At 36.7% G+C, this 24,158-nt stretch overlaps 1 protein-coding gene across 1 annotated transcript in view; it reads right to left on the bottom strand.

The window, feature by feature from the left end:
* ANAPC4 (anaphase promoting complex subunit 4) overlaps window positions 1–24,158 on the bottom strand; it is a 34,436-nt gene that overhangs the window by 5,876 nt on the left and 4,402 nt on the right. Inside the window, exons 3-20 of the mRNA XM_061419834.1 lie at window positions 23,936–24,068; window positions 22,321–22,395; window positions 22,153–22,179; window positions 22,014–22,058; window positions 21,293–21,377; window positions 20,573–20,677; window positions 19,205–19,288; window positions 17,962–18,048; window positions 17,481–17,545; window positions 16,695–16,737; window positions 16,512–16,588; window positions 14,962–15,062; window positions 14,827–14,878; window positions 10,775–10,830; window positions 8,054–8,100; window positions 4,861–4,917; window positions 4,474–4,530; window positions 2,571–2,664 (exon numbers count right to left, since the gene is read on the bottom strand). Coding sequence (XP_061275818.1) covers window positions 2,571–2,664; window positions 4,474–4,530; window positions 4,861–4,917; window positions 8,054–8,100; window positions 10,775–10,830; window positions 14,827–14,878; window positions 14,962–15,062; window positions 16,512–16,588; window positions 16,695–16,737; window positions 17,481–17,545; window positions 17,962–18,048; window positions 19,205–19,288; window positions 20,573–20,677; window positions 21,293–21,377; window positions 22,014–22,058; window positions 22,153–22,179; window positions 22,321–22,395; window positions 23,936–24,068 — 1,290 coding nt within the window. The remainder of the gene's footprint in view (window positions 1–2,570; window positions 2,665–4,473; window positions 4,531–4,860; window positions 4,918–8,053; window positions 8,101–10,774; window positions 10,831–14,826; window positions 14,879–14,961; window positions 15,063–16,511; window positions 16,589–16,694; window positions 16,738–17,480; window positions 17,546–17,961; window positions 18,049–19,204; window positions 19,289–20,572; window positions 20,678–21,292; window positions 21,378–22,013; window positions 22,059–22,152; window positions 22,180–22,320; window positions 22,396–23,935; window positions 24,069–24,158) is intronic.

The raw sequence follows: 24,158 nt of genomic DNA, 5'->3' as shown, positions 1-24,158 counted from the left end.
CCTGGGATTGAACCCAAGTCTCTTACATTGCAGGCAGATTCTTTACCATATAAGCTACCAGGGAAGCGCTGTGCACCCCCCCCGCCAAGAAAAACCTGACTAGTACTCATCAAATCAGGTCATAAAAAGATAAGGAAAGATTTGAGGAGCTATCGTAGATTGGAGAAGACTAAGAAGACACAACTCAATACAGTGTGGGATCCTAAGGACAATGGAGGGAAAATATGAAGTGTCACCAATGGCCAGTAAGTTAACCACACCTACATAATGAAAACTCCACAAAACCCCTAGATGACAGAGCTAGGGCCTCTGGGTTGATGCCTGCATTAAGGGGCTGGGAAGGGTGTGCCTCTGGAGAGGGGATGGAAACTCCACATCCCCCACTCCATCCCTCACCCCATGTGCAACTCTACTTGGCTATTCCAGAATTGCATTCTTTATAATAAACTGGTAAATGTAAGTCAAGTGTTTCTTAGTTTAGTGAGCCATTTTAGCAAAGTATTAAATTTGAATTATGGGAACCCTCAAATTTGTAGTGAAGTGGAACAGAAATGTGGGTAACCTGGGAACCCAGTCCTGGTGACAGAACTCTGAAGTGGGGGCAGTCTTGTGGGACTAAGCCCTGAACCCTGGAGTCTGAGCTAACTCTGCAGAGTTAGTGTCATAACGCAAGTGTGGGATACCCAGGTGGTATCAGAGACAATCTCAGGAGGAAAAGAATACTCTCACTTTGGAGTCAGAAGTGTTTTGAGTAAAAACACTTGAAATGCACACTGACTGCTTGCGTGCTATGTGGCAGGCACTATCCTAAGTGCTCCACTTAGATCAACTTATTGAATCTTCACAACCGCTTTTGAGGGAGGCACTGTGATCACCTCGCTTTACTGAAGAGAACACTGGGGCACAGAGAGGTCAGGCAATGTGCCCGCAGCCACACACCAGCAAGTGGCAGGGCAGGTCCCCAAGCCCTGCCTCCAGCACACCCACTCTCACCCACATGTGACACCAACTCTCTCACCTCCCCTGCGAAGGTATGTACATTGAGTATTTGGCACTTGATTTTTGCAAAGTTCTAGGAAGAAGTTTCATCAAGGGTTTCTTAAAAGATATGTAGTGACAATTTGTACTACTTCATACTCTACTAAGAAACTGGGAAATTAATGAGCTGGTCTGAAGTCACATTCTAACATCTTAAGAGATGGAATTAATTTGAAGTTAAATATGAGGCCTGTAACTAAGGTTAGGCCTTTCTATTCAGCTACAGAAGATGTGGGGAGAAAAAAGGGTAGGACCAGTTTTTTCCAAAGTCCTCAGGATGGATACGAACCCAACAGTGACAGGGTCCTGGTGCCATCACTGCTCGCACACTGCTATCAGCCTCCCCAGGCATCGTTCCTTACTCCGTGGGCATCCCGATTCAATACAATAAATGAGCTGAGTCAGCTGTACTTTTATTATCCCTCCATTCAATACTAACTTATGTTAATACATCTCTCTAGTGATCTTGAAGACTCTCAAGCAATATAAAACATGTTCTGCTCCGAAAAAGAATGCGGACTTCTAGGGTTAAATCAAGAGAGGAACAAGCAAAGTTCTATGCCTGGGATTTCTCTACTTCTCCCACTCACTCCTCATTCAGATAAACAGCAAACAGAAAGAAGCAGAGATCATTACTGACTGCAGTTAAAAACACAGGCTCTCAAGTTAGCAGGGAGAAGGCAATGGCAACCCACTCCAGTACTCTTGCCTGGACAATCCCATGGACGGAGAAGCCTGGTGGGCTGCAGTCCATGGGGTCGAGAAGAGTTGGACACGACTGAGCAACTTCACTTTCACTTTTCACTTTCATGCATTGGAGCAGGAAATGGCAACCCACTCCAGTGTTCCTGCCTGGAGAATCCCAGGGAAGGGGGAGCCGTCTATGGGGTCGCACAGAGTCAAACACGACTGAAGCGACTTAGCAGCAGCAGGTGGCTATTACCCCAAGGATCTAAGAAACAGCTAAATCTTGGTTAAATTACTCTTTGAGAAAGCCAAGAAATAGATGCTTTAAACATCTTTTCATCTAAAATGGAGAAGTTTTGATACATAATGGTTGCTATTTTGTATTGCATCCCCAATAATGTTGGCTTAATAAAATTTTACCGTATCAAGAGTCCAGAGAATAAAAGGCATAACAAGTTAAAAAAAAAAAAAAAGCCACCTCAGGAGAATACAGTGATGCATCATTATAGGAGTTAAAAGCATCATACGCTTTTAAAAGCTAATAAATTGGAACTGACTTAAACAGACTTCTCTGATAGGCTCTGTAGTTTTCTTCCCAATATCCTATTTTTTATAATAGACAATACTTAAAATAAGCAATCTTACTACATCACAGTTAACATACTGTGTTTTTGAACATGGTAATATCATACCCTGTTATTATTTTCCTGTTTCTCTAATCAAATAAAATGGACACAAAAAGATAAATCAAAGAACTTAAATAAGTATTCAGCAAGTATACTTGCTGAGGTACTGGTCTCAAATAAATATGAACATGGCCCAAGTCTGCTTGGTTCATAAAATACCTTTAAGGTGGCTGCTGTTCTGAAGAAAGTCATACCACTGGTTTCCCTCTGTGTTAGGGGGTGACACAAGATCATCATCTTCATCTTTCAAGTACTAGAAATAGAGAATTAGACATTTCAGCTTTGTAAACCAAAGAATTAGGCTCTAAAATTGCTTATATTTAACACTATTCTACTCAAGTTATTTTTACTGTCAAGTCCTCTGAAACCACATTATTCTGTGAGATGACCAAAATTTACTAAATGCCAAGCTACTGAACAAAGTGCAGACTACTAAAAGATTAGAATGCAACAGACATAGAAACCATAAATAGAGTTTAAGTATCATGTTCTATTTTCATAGAAAATAGAACTTTTAACCTAACATATTTTAAACTTAGATATTCAAGTTTATAAATTAATTTTCAACTGTTTATCAACTGTCAATCTACTTCATGGCAGTAATTCTCAAAGTGTGGTCCACACCACTCGGAGAGTCTTCAAGATGCTTTCCAAGATCCATGAGGTCATTACTATTTCTATAATGCTATAAAGCTATTATTTGTTTTTCCACTGTAATGACACCTGCCCTGGTGGTCAAAAGCACAGGTGGGGACAACTGCTGGCACTGCCACCAAGAATCAAACCATGCTAGTAGTCACTGGATTCCTTTTTGCCACATACAGTTTCACTAATCTCTGATAAGGCTATTAAAATTATTAATTTTATTAAATCTCAACAAAATCTTTTTAATATTCTGAGAGACAGAATTGAGTATGAATAAAGCACTTTCGCTGCATACCAAAGCATGACAGTTACCATGAGGAAAAGCATTTATGCAAATGCACTTGAGTCAAGCTAGGCACGTCCTTGTTGCTCCTGGAATTCCATTTTTACTCAAAAGAATGACTGGCAGGCAAACTCTGATTATTTGTTCTTGGGTATGTGGCAGATATTTTCTTGAAACTAAAGAAAGGGATCCTGTCACTTTAAGCAAAATGACTGACAGTATTTGTTGTCAGTGATAAAATTTAAACGTTCAAGCAAAAATTAAAAATTTGGAAAACCCATATCTGCTACTATGTGCTTGACAGCCTCATAGTAGTTAAAGATTGTCTGATGAGATTGGTAATGATATTAACAAAATCTGACTTTTGGATACTGTATGAAGAAAGGTTTCAGCCTACGGAAGATCTCTGTAATTCAGTGAATCAGTATTTTCCCAAAGATAAATCAACCACAGGGTAACAAGATCCTTCCAAAGTGAAAAGCAGATGAATAAATTTTAATGAATCATAATATGGAAAGTCTACTGTTGCAATGTAGATTCCACACTAGAACTAACCTAAGATACTACTGTTTGTCAGAATTTGGTGTAGTATCAAAGAATATTCACAATTTTCTAAAAAGCTATTAAAATATTTCTGCCTTTCCAACTATACACCTGTGTAAAACCAGGCTTTCTGATCAAACAACATATCACAACAGAACAAATGCAGCTGCCTTCTCTTAAGCCATACATCAAGGAGATTTGCAAACATATAAAACAATGTCACTCTTCACATAATTTTGTTTTGTTAAATAGTTATTTTCCATTTTAACATGTAATGAAAAGAGGGTTTGTTCTTTTTAAGTGAATTAAGAAATAATTCTTTTTTCTGTTTAATTTTTAATATCTAACAATATATGCTATTCATAGACACAACCCACATAAAAGCTCTCTGGGAGTTTTCAATAACTTTAATATAAAGGGTTCGAAGACCCCCCAATCACTCTTTGGTGATTTTAGTAAAAGGAGAGGGCTACTATATAATTTGGCATTATGCTACTTTCAGAAAGTTTTGTATAATAAAGACTAACACTGCTAATGTTTTAAAATTAATTTTTAAAAAATTAGTAACTACATTCAATCCAGAGCCCATACCTGACCAACTTTTTCAACGTTAAAGTATTTTCCTTTTCGATTATAAAGATCTGGAGCCTAGAAAGAATAAATAAAGTTTAATTCTTAAGTCAACTCATTAAAGAAAAAAATCATCTTACATTTTAACCAAAAACTCTATTTTTTAAGAAAGCTGTTAGTAGCAGTTACTCTTTTCTTCTGTGGATGGTAAGACACAAAAACAAAGTTCAATTTATATGCTTTACAATTAATAAATAAGTACTGCCATTAATTAGTTCAGTAGTTGAAAAAGCACACATAATTGCTATAAGGTCGCTTAAACTGGATTAAATTTGATTACTTCTTACCATTATCCAGATTTATTGTAATTATTGTTGAAAAAGCACTATAGAAATGCCAATTTCCTACCTCATTGAAATGTTCAGTAAGAAATTCAGCAACAAATGTGATATCTTTCTGAGTCATCTATCAAATCCAAAAGGAACATAAAGAAAACAAATCAAGATAAAGAAAAGCTTCTTAAAAAAAATTATATAACAATAAATGTGACAAGCATGTATTAAATATTTTAAACCCACTTTTCCAATCAGCAACTCCAACAGCTAGAGATCTCTTCATGGTCTAAGGCTATTTATTATGTTATGCCTAATGCATAAACCTATATGCAGGTCAGGAAGCAACAGTCAGAACTGAACATGGAACAACAGACTGGTTCCAAATAGGAAAAGGAGTACGTCAAGGCTGTATATTGTCACCCTGCTTATTTAACTTATATGCAGAGTACATCATAAGAAATGCTGGGCTGGAAGAAGCACAAGCTGGAATTAAGATTGCTGGGAGAAATATCAATAACCTCAGATATGCAGATGACACCACCCTTATGGCACAAAGTAAAGAGGAACTAAAGAGCCTCTTGATGAAAGTGAAAGAGGAGAGTGAAAAAGTTGGCTTAAAACTCAACATTCAGAAAACTAAGATCATGGCATCTGGTCCCATCACTTCATGGCAAATAGATGGGCAAACAATGGAAACAGTGGCTGACTTTATTTTGGGGGGCTCCAAAATCACTACAGATGGTGACTGCAGCCATGAAATTAAAAGACGCTTACTCCTTGGAAGGCAAATTATGACCGACCTAGACAGCATATTAAAAAGCAGAGACATTACTTTGCTGACAAAGGTCCATCTAGTCAAGGCTATGGTTTTTCCAGTGGTCCTGTATGGATGTGAGAGTTGGACTATAAAGAAAGCTGAGTGCCAAAGAATTGATGCTTTTGAACTGTGGTGTTGGAGAAGACTCTTGAGAGTCCCTTGAGATTCTTGAGATTCAACCAGTCCATCCTAAAGGAGATAAGTCCTGGGTATTCATTGGAAAGACTAATGTTGAAGCTGAAACTCCAATACTGTGGCCACCTAATGAAAAGAGCTGACTCACTGGAAAGGACCCTGATGCTGGGAAAGACTGAAGGCAGGAGGAGAAGGGGACGACAGAGGATGAGATGGTTGGATGGCATCACCAACTCAATGGACATGGGTTTGGGTCGAGTCCAGCAGGTGGTGATGGACAGGGAGGCCTGGCGTGCTGCGGTTCATGGGGTCACAAAGAGTTTGACATGACTGAGCAACTGAACTGAAGAATGAGTGTGGAGTCCCTCCTTTGGGAGTGGAGGACGTCTGTTCAGATAAATAACCTCAATCTGGGTTAAGGGCAGCAACCTGAGAACACTGCTTGCTTCAGTGTTGGCCTCTGCTTCTTTTAATGACCCCAATTTCTCCCTATCCTAGTTCTTCAGCCCTCCAAAAATTACACATTGAGGTCTCTGCCAAAAACTAACATATTGAATCTCCCAAAGTAAAGGTAAGAGTGATGGCAGAGAAACAGCTAATGTGAACATCCCTGGTTTGCAAGGCCAGTCATCCCACAGCACAAAAGACCTACTTCAATAAAAGCTGTGATCCCTTACTTATCTCGTTCACTAAGACTAATTTTAATACTCCCCATTTTTTCAGACTGTGTGGATCACAATAAACTGTGGAAAATTCTGAAAGAGATGGGAATACCAGACCACCTGACCTGCCTCTTGAGAAACCTACATGCAGGTCAGGAAGCAACAGTTAGAACTGGGCATGGAACAACAGGCTGGTTCCAAATAGGAAAAGGAGTACGTCAAGGCTGTATATTGTCACCCTGCTTATTTAACTTATATGCAGAGTACATCACGAGAAACGCTGGGCTGGAAGAAGCACAAGCTGGAATCAAGATTGCCGGGAGAAATATCAATAACCTCAGATATGCAGATGACACCACCCTTATGGCACAAAGTGAAGAGAAACTAAAGAGCCTCTTGATGAAAGTTAAAGTGGAGAGTGAAAAAGTTGGCTTAAAACTCAACATTCAGAAAACTAAGATCATGGCATCTGGTCCCATCACTTCATGGCAAATAGATGGGCAAACAATGGAAACAGTGGCTGACTTTATTTTTGGGGGCTCCAAAATCACTGCAGATGGTGACTGCAGCCATGAAATTAAAAGACGCTTACTCCTTGGAAGGAAAGTTATGACCAACCTAGAGAGCATATTCAAAAGCAGAGACATTACTTTGCCAACAAAGGTCCGTCTAGTCAAGGTTATGGTTTTTCCTGTGGTCCTGTATGGATGTGAGAGTTGGACTGTGAAGAAGGCTGAGCACCGAAGAATTGATGCTTTTGAACTGTGGTGTTGGAGAAGACTCTTGAGAGTCCCTTGAACTGCAAGGAGATCCAACCAGTCCATTCTGAAGGAGATCAGCCCTGGGATTTCTTTGGAAGGAATGATGCTAAAGCTGAAACTCCAGTACTTTGGCCACATCATGCGAAAAGTTGACTCACTGGAAAAGACTCTGATGCTGGGAGGGATTGGGGGCAGGAGGAGAAGGGGACGACAGAGGATGAGATGGCTGGATGGCAGCACCGACTCAATGGATGTGAGTTTGAGTGAACTCTGGGAGTTGGTGATGGACAGGGAGGCCTGGTGTGCTGCGATTCATGGGGTCGCAAAGAGTCGGACAGGACTGAGTGACTGAACTCAACTGAACTGAACTGAAAACCACCTAATCTATCTGAATCACACTTTGGGGAGGGGTGAGAATGAGTGAGCTGCAGGAACCAAAAGGGAATTCTGCCCTATTCTGTAAGATATTCTGAGAAGGAGATTCCATTGCTACTTGTCACAGTAGCAATCCTTATTACAGTCAGAAAGAAACTGGTACTCACCAGACATGAACATAGGTACTAATATCTAAATACTAGACTTTCAAGGAAAATAAAAATGCATTTAAGATTTTAGGAAGTTAAAATAAGCAATCCAAATACCTTATGTTATACAGACTATAAAATCTTATACAAACATGAAAATGGTAAGCTTAGCCATAATAAAAGTATACTGTGAGATAAAAAATATCAAACATGCATATTTAAAAAAAGGGCTTACTAGGAATCTCTCTTGTGCCTACAGCCTAACATCTCTTAACAATAACTGCATAAGACTACTAAGATGACCAGCACAGCTGAGCTCAACCAGGGCAATATTAACACATATAGGAAAAATACTATTATATACTACCTTGTTCAGTTCGGGAAGTACATGGTCTTCTGTCATTCTCAACATTGCTGAAAATATAAAGTTTAAAACTATCTTTAAAGGGAAACTCCAAACATAATTTTAATTATAGACGCATTTCAAGTCTAAATGTATTTCACTGGACTACATTTTCTATTTTCAACAGCTTCTTGTCACCAAGGAAAACTTATTTTTCTTCTAAGAACTATAGAGTGAAGAATTTGATTTATATTCTTAGGCTCAAAACGGTTGATATAGCCATCTTAAACCATTTTTCCTTTTCTCCTTCAATACAACCCATTACCACTCCAGACAAACAAACCAAACTGCTGCCTTTAGCAAAGACTGCGTGTGCAGGAATCCCTCCTGACTTAGTCATGTTTCTTCTCTTAAAATGTGCAGGCAATTCTTTCTTTCCTCCAAAAGGCTTAGAATGCCAAACAGATGTGTTTCTTCCCCTTGGGCTTTTCTGCCACATGAAGATGCTTGCACTAAGATTTATGTGTGTATACACACACTTATATATGTGTATATATGTATTTATATACCTTCTTTAATATTTGTGGTTGACCCTTTTTGTCCTTTCATGGGGCGTGTTCATCAATACTGTATTTTCTATACATAATACATCCACCTAAGTGAAGAAATATATTGCATGTGCTTTGCATAGTGTTTGAATATGCTTCTAATGTTTGGCCAGGAAAAAGCATGTTAGACATGATTCTGCAAATAGGGATTATTTTAAGAAACTGTTCTTAATTAATTCAGACTTCTAATTCATCTGAAAAAAAAAACCAGCCATAATCTAGTTCCATTCATTCATTTATCCATTCAAAAATTACTTACTGAGCGTAATACAGGTACTGGGAACAAAGCAGTATAAATAAATCCCTGCCTTCATGGAGACTGCATTTTACAAAAGAGCAAACCAGGGTTAGAGCGCTAACTAGTGGCAGCATCCAGTTACACCTAGGTCTCCAGTTCTCCAATCGTTTGTTTTGTTGTTGTTAGTACTAAGTCCTGTCCAACTCTTTTGCAACCCCATGGACTGTAGACCGCCAGGCTCCTCTGTCCGGGAGATTCCCCAGGCAAGAAAACCAGAATGGGTTTTCATGTCCTTCTCCAGGGGCTCTTCCCGACCCAGGGATCAATTTAGTGTGCTTTGTTCTAATGATAAGGACTGAGTGGTAATTCATTTATCTTCTAATGCAGCTTCTTATTACAGTTAGGACATGCAATAAGAATATAAACTGCCTAATTACTCCAGTAATTATAAGTAAAACCAAGCTACTATTTCTCTAATAGAAAGTCACTTCTAAGGTTTCATTTAATTTGAACATTGCAATTTATTCTAATTAACTCTGATATTAAACAGGCTGGCCTGATAAACACTCTGGCTCCCCATTCTGGCTAGTGTTGGTATGGTTTTGAGAAAAATCCAAGAATTTTAAATGTCAACATCCACTGACTGCATTCATTTTTTTATTAAAAGCAATTATATTAGGCTAACAAATATGAAAAGTCACGTTTTAAAAACATCAATTAAAAAAAGATTTGGGCATTTGTTTAAAAGGATATTAGCACAGTACAGGTAATTTACTTTCTATTTTACTCTTTAGAATTTTAAGAACTATGGAATAAATTATATTTACAACTAAATTTTCCATGTGTTGGAAGGAAATGGATGCTAAATTATTTCAAAGACATTAAGAGAGGTCACAAAAATAGCAGTACAAATGGACTACATACATAAGATACGCACACTCTGTAGGATGAACATTAAAACATTTAATATCATGTCAGTAACTATTTGTTAATTACATACAAATGCAAAGAGATGCGGAGACACAAAGAAAGGACTGCTGCTGCTGCTGCTGCTGCTGCTAAGTCGCTTCAGTCGTGTCCGACTCTGTGCGAACCCATAGACAGCAGCCCACGAGACTCCCCCGTCCCTGGGACTCTCCAGGCAAGAAGGCTGGAGTGGGCTGCCATTTCCTTCTCCAATGCATGAAAGTGAAAAGTCAAAGTGAAGTCGCTCAGTCGTGTCCGACTCTGTGCACCTGCAATCTATTTAGCTAGGGCATCATTGTCCAGTAGAAGTGATAACGGCAATGTTCTAGTTCTGTGCTGGCCAACGTGGCAGCCACTAACTACCAGCAGCTCCTGAGCACTTCAAATGCGGCTAGCATGACTAAGGAATTGCATATGTAATTATAATTTCAACTAATTTAAACAGCCATAATTGACTAGTGGCTACCATAATGAACGGCACAGATCTACAGACAGAAGATCAAAGTATAAAACAGGAGTTCAACTATTCAAGGCAGAGGCTTTGTCTTATTTTCTCTCCCCCTTTCCACTCCAAATCTAACACTTAACAGTGCCTAATACAAAGTATAGATTAAAAAATGTTATTTGAACCTTAAGAGACATTACAGAGTAAAAAAAAAGGTCAATTATCAGTAAGTGATAGAGACAATCAATGTTAGAAGTTGTATCTGTGGGGGCGGGAATGGGAGGGTATAAAGAAGAAATACAATTGGCCATGTGTTGAAAACTGCTTAAACTGAGTGAAGTGTATAAGTGGGGTCATTTAAACTATTCTTTCTACATTGACAAGTATTTAAAATTTTACTAGTGTAATTGAATATTCCAAATTTATATTCCCACATTTTTTCTTCAAAAGTGTTAAAAATACAAGAATGCTTCATTCAATTAACTTACCCACATACAGCCACCGAAAAAATGCTTTGAAGTTTTTCATACTGCTATCTATAACTCTAAAAGATAAAAGTAAATCAGAAATGAAATTATTACATGAGGTTCATATATCATTGTTCAATTACTATGGAATATAATAATCCTTACTGTTCTAGTATAGCCTATCTGGATGACATTTAAAGCTTTAGAACAGATTTAACAAATCAAACACATAGCTAAAAATAAAATCTCAAAAGAGCAAATCCTGATTCTTTTCAAAAATAAACCAAATAACTCAGATTCTAACTGGTCATAACAGCCTTACCACAAACTGTAATAGTCTCTCCAAGCATTCAGTAAAGTATGAAATCCTTTTCTAACTTTGGAACCAAAAGAAATTAAAAAAAAAAAAAAAACAACAACACAGTTTTCAGCACTATTCTCAGTTTTTTAAAAAAAATCACTGATCAGTAAGAAGAAAAAATATCAACCATAACAGAAAATCATTATTATAAATGTATACTATGTCACTACCATTACCTCTGATATCAATAAGACATTACTTATGGAAGTTGATATTTTTATCCTTACAGTAACAGATCTCAAAAATCGAATTTCCTTGGGCTTTACATAAATGTGCCCTGAAGATTAAGTGTTATAAGTGGAAGTCATCTACACTTTGATGAAACTGTTTCTGAATATAGAAATGGATATCATTTTTTTAAAAGCTCTTTAAGCTCATATCTGTAAGATAATTACTCTAAGCAAATAATATGTGCCCTTTTTACCCCTAAATCTCAAAGTCCCTTCTAAGCATTAAGTCTCATAATACTACTGGAGAAGTAGGTCAGTATCATTAACCTTTCTGTACACAGTACAACACCTGACATAAAAAACTGTGACATCTCTTGCATTACCAAGCACCACGATCAAAATTCTCCTGCAGCAAAAATGGGGGAAAAAAAAGATTCCTGTCTTTCTCAGTTCACCCCAACCCCAGGCAATCACTGATCTGTTATAGGCTAATGTTAAAATTCTCACTGTCTCAGTTTCTCCATTATAATCTAAAATAATGCTATATTTCACTTATCTCCAAGGAGCAAGAAGTTCAATCAACAACCTTTCATTCATATTAAAACATGATCAGAGAAAACTTAGTATTTTATGTTTACTCTCTGCAAATATGCAGAACCAAAAAATTATTCAACATTCAGGAAAAGAAATGTCATTTCCCTCCTGCTCCGTTCTTTGAGCACACACATCTATATTCTAAAATCCATTAAAACGACAGTGGGGAGGGGTGTACATGTTATAAACTCACATACAAAAAGATGATAGAAAAAAAAGCTTTTTTAAGTTTCAGAAATCTCAAAAGCAGACAGAAGACTGGTGACTGGTGAAGGTCACCAGCAGGGGCCACATGTGAGGCACTTCAGAGAGGGAGCAGCACGGAGTCATCCGGCCAGCAGAACTCCGGGGACGCTCAGTCCTTAGAAACATCAAGTTCAACAGAAGACATGCGATGACGTCTGGGGCTGGGCAAAGGAGGACAAACCGAAACAGAGGGCACAGCACAGGCCTGCATGCCCTGGCACTCGTGCTGGCTTTGGTCCACCCTGCACCCAGTAACTCCAAGCAACTTTAAACTGCCTCAGGAATAAATATGAGTAAACAATCGGGCATCAGGTTTTTGAAGAAAGCTTGCAACAAGAGACCAAAACAAACAGCAAAGTGACATATAAACAGGAGATAATTCAGGAAGCAGCAAAGACTTAAAAAATCTAATTAATGTCCTCAGAGAGCCATGAAATGTCATATCTACAGAGCAAGAGCACTGCTTTGAAAAATGAGTAAACAAATAAGAAAACACTTAGTAATTAAAAGACAGGACTGCCATAATAAAACATGCAGCAGCATGGCTCGGGCCAGTGACCTCACTCTCCATTCTACCTGGGCTCTTATTCCAAAGTTCACACCCTAGACCCTCTTTACCAACCTGAGCCTTCTAAATCTCAATTTCAAGCATCCTACTCAACCACAGCCACCAGCTTTCTTTCCAGTCCACTTCTTGCCAGCATCCCAACAGTTGTACCACCAAGACTTACCCTACTAGTTTTCCCATCTTTCACTGTCTCTTACCCACTTATTTCTACTTTCAAAATATATTCAAGTTCTGACCATTTCAGATTCTGACCACCATTTCTCTCTTGGCTTCTGTCCTCGCCCTCATATAATCTATTCTCAACACTAAGTAAATAAAAAGAGGGATCAAAAAGATCCTAGGTCATATCCTGTTCCCCGACTGCCTGTAAGAGCTTATGATGTTATTCTTTATTATGTCCAGCATAAAAGCCAAAGTCCTTACAGCGGCCTACAGGCTCTACACAACTTGGCCCATCCTCCATGACCTCTTTCAACTCATCCTATCGCTCACACTGTTGTTACGTTCACTTAGTGGCTCCTGGAGGTTCCCCTCCAGGGAACCCTCCAGGCCCCTATGCCAGGCATGCTCCAACCTCATGCTCCAAACTCAAGGCCTTTATACCTGCTGTCCCCTTTGCCCCAAGTATCAGCAAGGCTCACTCCTTCCACCCTCAAGGCCCCCCCGACCAAAAAACTGCACCTCTAACCCCAGCACACCCTAGATCCTCCTTCCCTACATGGGTTTTCCCACCACTACAAACCACTATCTGACCTGCTATAGACTTTAATTATCCATTTCTTTATTATCTGTCTCATCACATTAGAATACAGTACCTATGAAGGTAAGATTTTTATCAGTTTTGTTCACTACTATACTCTCATCTAGAATAGTGTTTAAAACATAGTTAAAAACGCACAATAAATGTATATGATGAATGATAGGGCTGGATAATCAAGTCAAGAAAACTTCATAAGAAACAGTAAAGACAAAGCTATTTAAAAAATGTGAGTAAAAATAAAAGACATAGAGGGTCAATCCACGAAGTCTAATATGACCAACTAGATTTCTAGAACAAAAATCTAGTTTTAGAAAGTGGGGGAGAAGAGGAAATTATCAAAATAGTAATACAACAGAATTCAGCTTAAAAATAGCGTTTTTTTTATTATCAGTACAATATATAGAAAGGCCCACATTTAAAATACTACTGTGAAATTTCAATGTATCAAGGATGAAGAATAAAGTTTTCAAGATAAGAAAAAAAAAAACAGCATACAAAGGAATGAGAATTAGAAGCACCAGACCTGCCATCAGCAACAAACAGGTCAGAACACAACAGAGCAATGTTTTCAAAGCTCTCAGAGAACATAAATCTCCCTTCATAATCCATACCCAGTCAAAACCGTCAATTAAGTGTGGCAGGAGGAGAAAAGACACAAAAGGACACAGAAAGCTTACCCTTACACATCTGTTTTCTAAGTTATTGGAGGACATTTTCCACAAAGTGATTAAATGAACCAAGAAACAGAGGAGATCCTGAAAGTAAGGATCTAACCCATGAAAGCAATGAAGAAAACGCCTGGGTGGTAGCTGGCACAAGAGCCGGAACCAATGGACAGATTGGTGCGGGGTGGTGGTGCTGCGGGTGTTGTGAGGTGGGAGGCTAACAGAGGAGGCACCAGGGACAGAGGGGAATTCCAGGGATGTGATGCTACCCTTGAGACAGGGAGAAAACCTAAAAATGTGGTAAAGAGAGACAGTGCAAGGAAAAAAGAAAGCAAAGAGAGTCTAGGAAAAACAAACAGAAACAAAGGAACAATTTCAAAAAACTGATAAATAAAAGAAATGCAGTACAGTCATACAATTTAGAAATATGGAAGTAACCTAGAGAACTAAAACCAGAAACAGTTATAAGAGTTTAAAGGATTCCCTCTGAAGAGAGGACCTGAGGTGAGGATGGGTGAGATAGGAAAATACCATGCGAATTTTTACAATCACTGTGCTATTGGTTTGTTTTAATCCTATAAACATGCAATTTTCATAAGAACTTAAAATCTCATTTTAAGAAAATCACAACAATTTGCTAGGTTCTCAATTACAAAAAGTGAAATATTCTCGTCAATGATTTCAATATTCAAGTATCCCCAATACTTACTGAAGAAGTTCATTTGCCTTGAGAATGAAAGAACCTACTGCAGTAATAGCATCTGAAAAGAAGTAAATAAATAATATCATTTGTCCAATAAGTAAAGTGAGTTTAAAGCATTCTATTGAGAAATAAAATTACCACCTTCAATTCCTGCAGCGTCTAGTCCAAGAGGTTCATATTTTTGCTTCCATGAAGCCATTCCTTTCAGTTCACTCAAATGGTATAATAAAGACTCTGAGCCACTATCAAAAACAGAGCAGAAATAAATTAGTATCATCACCGTTATCATGGTGGCAGGCACCTACCATCTTGCTTGAATATTTCTAAGTTTTCAAAAATAAAAACTGAAAGTAACTTTAATTTTCTTTCTATGAGAGACTATTAGCTCTCAAAATTATTTCAAAAAACTGTAGCAGAATCATTTGGTTGTCATGACTAGTGAGATGAATTGGCCACATGATTAAACTTTATAAGATCAAATTATGTCCCACAGTTGGTCCTGGCACTGTTAAGATAGTCATATGGTCATCTTGTTCACCGAACAGCTAAGTATTTAACACTGAGCAAATATTTATTAAGCCCCAACTTCAGGTCAGGCACTATGGGGACTTCATGGTAAACAAAACGAAAGGGTCCTTATAACACTGATAGTCTAATGGGGGAGAGAGTCATAACCACATAATCAGACAGTTTCATAATTTCATAATCAGACCATTTCAACTACATAAATGCCTTAGAGGAAAACACACCAGGTATAGGTGAAAGAGAAGAACCTGAACTAGTCTGGGAATTAGAGAAGGATTCCCTGAACATCTGAGCTGAGAGCTGGAAAACATAAGTGAAGAACACAGCGGGAGTGTTCCAAAAAGCACAAGAGACGTACAAAAGCCCCAGGTAGGAGACAAAAATGCCAAGTTTGAGAAGGCCACCAAGGACATGGGTGCTAAGAAATGGGAAGGCACTGGAAGTTTTAATAAGAGTAGCATGATCAGATCCACTGTGGAGAACACATCTGAGGGACACAGTGTGGACTGGAGAGCAGGCCGACAGCCCTACAGACAGCCCTACCCCTCAGCTCAAAGAGGGGTAGGGCCAGGGGTCTCAGCAAAAGAAATCTATCAAAATCTAAGTCAAACACTGAACATCAACCTGCAAGCCGCCTCACTGAGGTGGCGGTGTTTAGAAATGGCATGAGACTTGAGGATCTAGAACAGTCTTGGCTCTGACACGTAATAACTCTGGGGCAGCCATATGCCCTTTCTGAACTTCAGTTTCTTCTTATGAAAATGAGGATAATCACAACCAACACCTTGCCAAGGACTTAAATGCAAAAATATATAACATGCTTTTACATAACATATAAAATGATATACAAACAAACTTAATTTCACTGCTCAAAAAAGGGTATATGCCCTATTCAAGACATAACTCATGGTTGTCTGGGGGAGAAAAAAGCCCAGATAGGGCCTAGGGTGGTGGAAAGATGTTGGAAAGTTATTTCACAGAGCAGTCACTATTATCAATTCTTTAAATCTTGGGCACTCTAAGATTCCCCTCAAATGCTAAGGCAAAAATTTCATCTAGAAGACACTCAAACAGAGAATGCCAGATGATGAAAAGAAGGCTAAGAAAGAAACCAAAGCTAAGTACGTGCGGATGCAACACCAAAAGATTCTACGTCATCTTCATACCTCTGTAAGTGACTTATAACCAGTTTTTGTATACTGGAATATGACGACTCTATAGACTGGCCAAGCTTCTTTAAGCCCTGATTAAGAGAAAAAAATATAACATTTAGCATACAAGATACTATATGCCATTCTAAAAAAATTAAGACTATGTTCATAGCCAGTAAAATACAAAGATAACCACACCTTTACTGTTAACTGGTTCATTAAGAGGGTCTGAAGTTCAGCACTAGAATGAAAAAGAAAGTATTTTTAGTCTTCTCTATTTAAAATCTGAATGCATCACTTAAAACATTTAATTTCAAAGTACAAATTTAAACAAAGATTTTAAACAAATAAAAAGAAATAGCCCAACAAAAATTAAGACTTTGTTGTACTCAGAGAAACAGACAAAAACAGGAAATATTAAAGTCCACAAAAGACTGAAATAGACACGAGAAATGTGCTATACACTAAAATGGTAATTCACGTCAGTAAGGAGAAGATGTACTACTCATTAAGTTATACTGGGCAATTATCTAGACACTTAGAAAAAAATAAGTTGTTATGTCTTTCATAACATACAACCAAATAAATCATATCTGGAACATGTAAATGGAATAAAATCATAAACCACCAAAAAAATCTCTGGATGAAAATAAAGATCTTTGACTGCTTAATATGGGAAAGATCTTTTTAAGAATAATGCTGAAGTAAATACAATAAAGGAAAAGAGTGATTTAGCTACATAAAAATTTTTAATTTTTTATACATTTAAAAAGTACAGATATATGTACACATGGTACATACACATAAAATGATTACATTTACATAGAAAATAAATACGTGAATAAAAAAGCCTAGAAAGATACATACTATTCTTTGCTTTTTGTGCATCAGAATTTTCTATTTTTTTTTACAATGAACTGCTTTTGAAATAAATTACTTTAAAAAGAGAAGGTAAAGCAAGAGCATCTAATGTAAGTTTCTTACCTTGCTTTCCCCCACAACAACAAGTCCATGAATTCATCTTGCACTGATGTGGTTGTGTTCTTTTCCTAGAGAAAGATGGATAAACTCATGATAAGTGTTTTTAAATAAGCATTATTTATTCAAAATCACAGGAACATGACTCCCTTTCTTACCTTTAACCTTCTCTCAAATCCATATTTAAACTGATTATCTGAATAGCAGTTATGAGGAAACAGCCAGTCAGCTCTTCCAACAACTGTCCTTAATCGCCACATCCTATTAGCTCCACTTCACAATCCTGTCCCCACCTAAGTTTTTCCAATGGGAAGGACTGGCATTATCTCTCTCTGAGACAAGAGTCTGAGGTTAGATCAAGCCATCTCAAAGAAATCATGATCTGAGCCTTGAACAAATCAGACCGATTTTTCTCATGTCCCTCATGAACTGAGTAAGGACATCATACACTCTAAACACCTTCCATGGGAAACTCCAGTTACATCACCTGCACAAACTTGGTAAGACGAGAATCCATCTGCATCAGTATTTCTTCCCAGGCTTCACACATACACGTCAGTGACAAATTTATATACTATTAGCAAAAAGAAAAAGTATTAAAGTAGCAAAAAATATTTAAGTCAATATGCTAACTAAATAATACATGCTTCTTACTGCCAATTGTCTCAAAGAAATCCAGGATTTACTGTAAACCACTTTTAACTCAGTTAAGCCTGAGAAAGAAGAGACCATGGCTCACACTTGATAATCATTTAACTATCAAACATTCTCAAATTAAGTTTTTATTTAACTACCAAACATTCTCAAATTAAGTTTTTATCTGGTAAAATAGATATTTTTCAACTTTTTACATATACGATGTGTTTTATGTACATTAACTGTTAAAATGCTGATTGGTCAACTATTCAATCTTCAAACAGTATCCTTTTAAAAAGATACTGATCTCTAGAAATCTTTGACACGAAGTACACTAGTGACTGTGGCAGACTGAAGAAAGAAGGTCACAGCGCTTTGTAGCTCCTCTATCCGGGTGTATAGTCAGTTTCTCTAGTCTGTCGATTTGGGCTGGCCGTGTGTCTCAGTGTGACAAGTAGCACGAATGTCACTGAGTCCAAGGCTCCAGAAGGCTTTGCAAGCTTCCACTTACACTCCTGACACTCCCGCTGTCGACACCACTTACCCAACAAGCCTGATCTTGCCTGTTGGGAAATGGGGAGTGTGGAGTTCAGATAAAGCCATCATGGCTAACAGATACTTGGACTAGCCAGCTGACCACTGCTGTACGACCAAGACCAGCCTGAATAGCTGAACCTAGCCCAGAACAACAGAACCTTCAGCTGGGCCTGGCCCAAACAGTCAACTAACTAAAACACTAATCACCTGCTAATTGGGGGTATTTATTATATTCAAAAGCTGTTAGAATGACTATTTTCCATAATATTTGATTTGCAAAGAAACTTTTAAAATTACAAAGTATCTTATTTATGAGAATGTTTAAAAAGATTTAAACTACTTTTTTCTTTTCTTTTGGAGATATAGAGATGGGTTGGAATAGATTTTCAATTAAATTTCTTTTTCTTGTTTCAGTGGACATTATAAGCTTATCTATCAGACTAGACACCTCTGCCATGTATAGTTGGCTTTAAAACCTAAGATTTTCAAGTTTTTTATTTATACAACATTAGAAACTTGTAGTAAACAGTCACATAAAACAAGCTATAAATAAATACCTGTAAAAGAGCTGAAATGTGAGTAAACTTTCTGGCCATTCGAGTTACTTCAGGTAAGAAAGAGTACAATAGATTGGTTTCAAGCTGTCAAATCAAAATACTAAAGTGAGTCACAAACAGATATATTTACTACTTTTAAGGAAGAGTCAAGGTATAACTATGTATCAGAAAGACTACCTCAGAATTTTGCTCCTTTTCAGTAAAACAAATTAAAAAATAACAGAATATAATTTTAGGATTCTCTCATCTGTAGCGTCTAACTATGTACAGATTACCCCCTCTAAGTTAGCAGTACTCTCTACTTAGAATAAATGTAATAATCTAATTTATACCACTATTATGAGAGACTTTTAAAATGATCACAAATATCTAAAAAATTTTTAAGGAATTATAGCTACTAATAAATACAAGTTATCTATTACAGAGGTACATGAATGATCACAATAGAGTTGTTATTAAAATCATCTCTTACAATTTCCACATAAAGAGTGAATTGTTTTACTATAGCACCAAACACAATTCAGGAAATCGTATTTTCACAGACCCTTAAGATGAACAGCAACCATGAACAACTGTTTCCAGCAAACAGCAGGAAGTCAAGAGCTCTCTGCTGTTGTGAACACAATGAAACTCTAAGGCCTCATTTGCGTCACATCCTGCATCTTTTCGTCCTACTTTTGTTTAAGAGTTCACACATACTTAGATTAAGTGGCTCGGTTATTTGAGATGAAATTTTCGGGAAGATTTTCTTGAAGGCAAAGCTACCATCTAAATACTCTGTAGGAGCCCAGTTTCCACAGTCTATGACACAAACAGCACACAATGAAAAGGTTTTCCCCGGCTTTCAGTAGGCATCTCACACAAGAGGCAATGTGTTAGTTAAGAGCCCCAGCTCTGGAGCCAGGCTGCCCAGCATCACCTTCAAGTCCTTACCAAGCAAGTTACAGTTCCTCTGCGTGCCATTTACTCAACTACAAAATGGGGATAATAACAGTACCTATCTATTAGGTTACTGTGAGGATTCACATAAAATTATACTGAATTACTCAGTACTGGGCACACATTAAATAATTAATAAATATTAGCTTTTATTATTATTATGGTCAAAATCCCAAGAAAACACTTGTTACAAACATGAACTGGTACAGCAACAAGTTAATATTGGTCATTAACAGACCATCGAAACACTGTTTTGATGAAAATTATGCTTAGCAATTGGAATAATAAGGTATTCACCAGTAACACTCTAAGATTTAGAAGCTCCAAGTCAATTTTTTGTTTTAATGACCATTAGAATCCAGTGATATGGATAATAAAAATCAAACCTTTAAAAATATATATTTACTCTCTGCTGGTTCAAATACTCACCTGAAAATACGAAACTTCTGAAGCACCACTGGCAGAAACTTCTGTGACCACTGACAATGATTTCAAATCACTTGACAGACATAACGCAAGACAAGTACCAACAATCTGCAAAACAGTCAAATCCCCATTATATTTAGTGTTACTGCTACACTGCATCTGCTTACAATACAGGAAGCAAAAATTCAGAGCTCTAAAAAGCAGTTAACTCCTGCCACGTATGTGGCAGATAAAGGCATGTGTCCACTTAGTTGCAAGGACACAGACACAGACCCTACCAATGCACCCAAGTGCTGGAGAACTAATACAGCCCACAGAGCCTGCAACATTTTCCATCCTTTTAGGGAACTGTAAGAATAAGAAAAAGGTATGGAAAAGACCAAGACTGAGCCTAAGATTGCTTCTAATGACTTTCATCACATTCCAATCACAAATGGTAGCTCTTAAACGCAAGGCTAGAAAAACATTAAATCATAATCAAGTGTACCATAGCAATCTTTTAGTTAAGAAAAATTTTTTTGACTAATTCTACTAAGAACCTCTGATCTTCAGAGACATCATATCACTATTTTATCTTAGTAAGAAAATTATCCTCTTAACATTTAAGGACAAGTAAATCCAAGACATGAAACTGAGGAAAAAAGTAATGTTTTATTCTTTTCCATAAATCAGTCAGTTGTTACATTCTAAGGCAAAAATAAAGAATCTTAAAGAAAAACTTACCCCAGTGACTCGAGCAATTTTGAACATTCCATAAGCATAAAGCTCAATAAAACCAGAGCTTCCTCCAAGGACAAGAATATTAAGCCTGATTAAAAATAATGCAATAAGCTGAGGACAACAGAGAGGACCAAGTTCTTACACCAAGATACAAGTTGTTGCTGCCCTCATATAATCTGCACACTCAAGCTGCCTAGCAGGGAGACTGAACCTCTAAATAAATTCACCAAGTTTCAATTACATTGGGCTTGTTCTTTTTTTCCCCCCTAAAGAACAACATAAATTTCATTCGGCCTAAAAAACCTCAGTTTACAGTAAAATAAGAATATATTATTTTAACAATTGTATTTATATACCCTCAATAATAAAATCATCTCTTTTCCAGTTAATATAAAGTGCCATCAGTTTTATCATGGCCCTGATGCTAAACATATTAAATGGGCTTAAAGAACCTGAAGATTTCAACTTAAATTTCAGAAACTTAAGCACTTTTATCCTCCTTTACTTTTTAAAAATCAAAGTATACCATAATATTAAACTTGACACAAATATCATACAATAAAAATGAGTGAATAATAGATATTGTCTGTTTATTGTTCAGAGGTATTTGTCAGCAATGAAATAAAATGACAAAGAAAATATCTTTGGAACTCTGGTATAAAACTGCCTAAAGTATCAAATTAAGAAAATAAAACTTGTTATTTAAGATGTCTGCAAGATTTACCTGACATCTCCCAAAAGCTTAATAATTTCATCAGAATTTTCTTCACTAAAATATAAAAATAAATTGGGTTATCTTTCAACTATATGCTTCAAATAATAAAAGATTTATCTTACTTGAAAACAAAAAAGGCATACTTTACCTAAATATTTTTGAGGTATTGCTATAACTAGAAAAAACAAACAGATTAGGGTAAAAAACTCTCAATAGAAATGCATTTTTTTAAAACACATGAGAAAATTGTCAACATTAAAAGTAAAAGAAAGAAATCTGTAAGGTTAATTCTAATGAGTTAAACTCTGATACTTACTTTTTTGGCAGTGTAGGAAGTTTAGGTAAGAGAAGATTTGATTCATCCTCAGAATTATAAAAGGATGTTAGAACACTACAAAGGGGAAAATAAGACAAAAATAAGTATTATAAAAACAAAGATTCTACTTCTCTCTCCATTAAAAAATATTAATTTTTAAAGGCCCAATTTTACATATGACACATTACCAAATAAAATAGTGACTTTTACAGTGGTAAAACTGTGTATGGCATTTAACAATCACACACAAGAAATAGAAAAGTTGGAAATTCTTCATTTATCTTGAACTTTATCTCTGAAAGAAAAAAAATCAGCCTACCCACTTTATGTTAAGAGGAACATAAACAATTTTCTCAGCATATGAAATGCATCCATATGTATTCAGTAGCAGTACCAGATATGGACTGAGAATTTATGATTCCTTATCTTTCCTCTAAAAACCAACACTGAACATAGGAGTACCAAGAGTACTTTTAAAGAACACTGCAGTTATTACATGATGTAATGATGGGTTCTATGACTCACACACATTTGGAGACGTAACAATCCAGTTGGTGTATATAAGATGACACCAAGTATTTTGAAACAGTTTTATTTATCCTCCCATTTTTTTCAATCCTACCTCCAAATACAGACGGAAATGAATAAGGTGAAAAGTGGTGTCCTGAAAGACCCTGGAATCTCCATATAACATTTCTGAACTCTTAACAGAAAGTGTGTTAGGAATACACTTAGCAGGTAACTGGACTGGGACAGAAATTACATGGTATACTCTGTTCCTCTATAAATTCACATGACCACTTGCAACCTTTATTATTTGATGATGGATTGATCCTTGTTTTATCTACAGTGAATTTTAAACCCCAGGCTAGACCTTATTATCTAATATTTTTACAAGCCCCTCCTGAGGAAATTTGTGAATTAATAATCAGGATTTACAAATTCATTTGATATTAACTTAAAACTTAATTAGAACAGAAAAGCTAACAAGAAGAAAATGATCTTATTTCCTCAAAAAAAAAACCAAAACAACTTTTATGTTCAGTACTCACTAAGCCTACTGACCCTTTAGGCTATCTTTACTGCAAACGTGGCAGAGTCCTTGATTTCACAGACTAAGGCAAAACTATTTGCACAAAATAAGGAACCTATAGGGACCACAAAAACAAAAAGAACTCATTCAGTATCAAAACAAAATGCTCAATTCAGCACTTTTCATCGTCGAAGAACATTTACTCAGACACAGAAACACAAAGTTCCAGAATGAAATATATGGTGAACAGAAAAACAGAACCTTAATTCGCTAATCAGCAATATTAACTAATATTACTTGAAACTATAAGTCATTGATATAAACTTTTAAAAATAACCAAGAAGAAAAATCTTGGCCATTCAGGCATTGCTGCTCCAATAATAAAACAGATTTTTTTCCAGAAGAGAAAGAAATCTAGCAAACATTAAAAAAATTCATCTTGATAAGCTTAAGACAAAAGGTTAAAAGCAAATACACATACTCAATACTCAGATACACCTAAGTTTCCACTTTTTCATTTAAAAAATGAAAATTTCATGAACATCCTACTGGGACCACTGGGGTTTTTCTTTATCACTCTACCTGCTCTCAACAGTCACTTCCATCCAATGCATACAAGAAACTGGGGCCTCCACAGGAAAAGAGTGCAAGCTTTCAGGTTTTTCTACATCACACAACACAATTTTCTTGGTATCAGCAAGAGCAAAGGCCAAAACTAAAACAAGAAGAAATAATCAGAATAAGTCAATGTAATTTTAAGAGAAAAATGGGTATTTCATTTCTTGCCTAATTTTACTATTTTAAA

The sequence above is a fragment of the Bos javanicus genome, chromosome 6 (genome assembly GCF_032452875.1).
Source record: "Bos javanicus breed banteng chromosome 6, ARS-OSU_banteng_1.0, whole genome shotgun sequence".
Classification (NCBI taxonomy): domain Eukaryota; kingdom Metazoa; phylum Chordata; class Mammalia; order Artiodactyla; family Bovidae; genus Bos; species Bos javanicus.
Note: the sequence above shows the minus strand (reverse complement) of the source record. Positions and strands in the feature narration are given on the sequence as shown.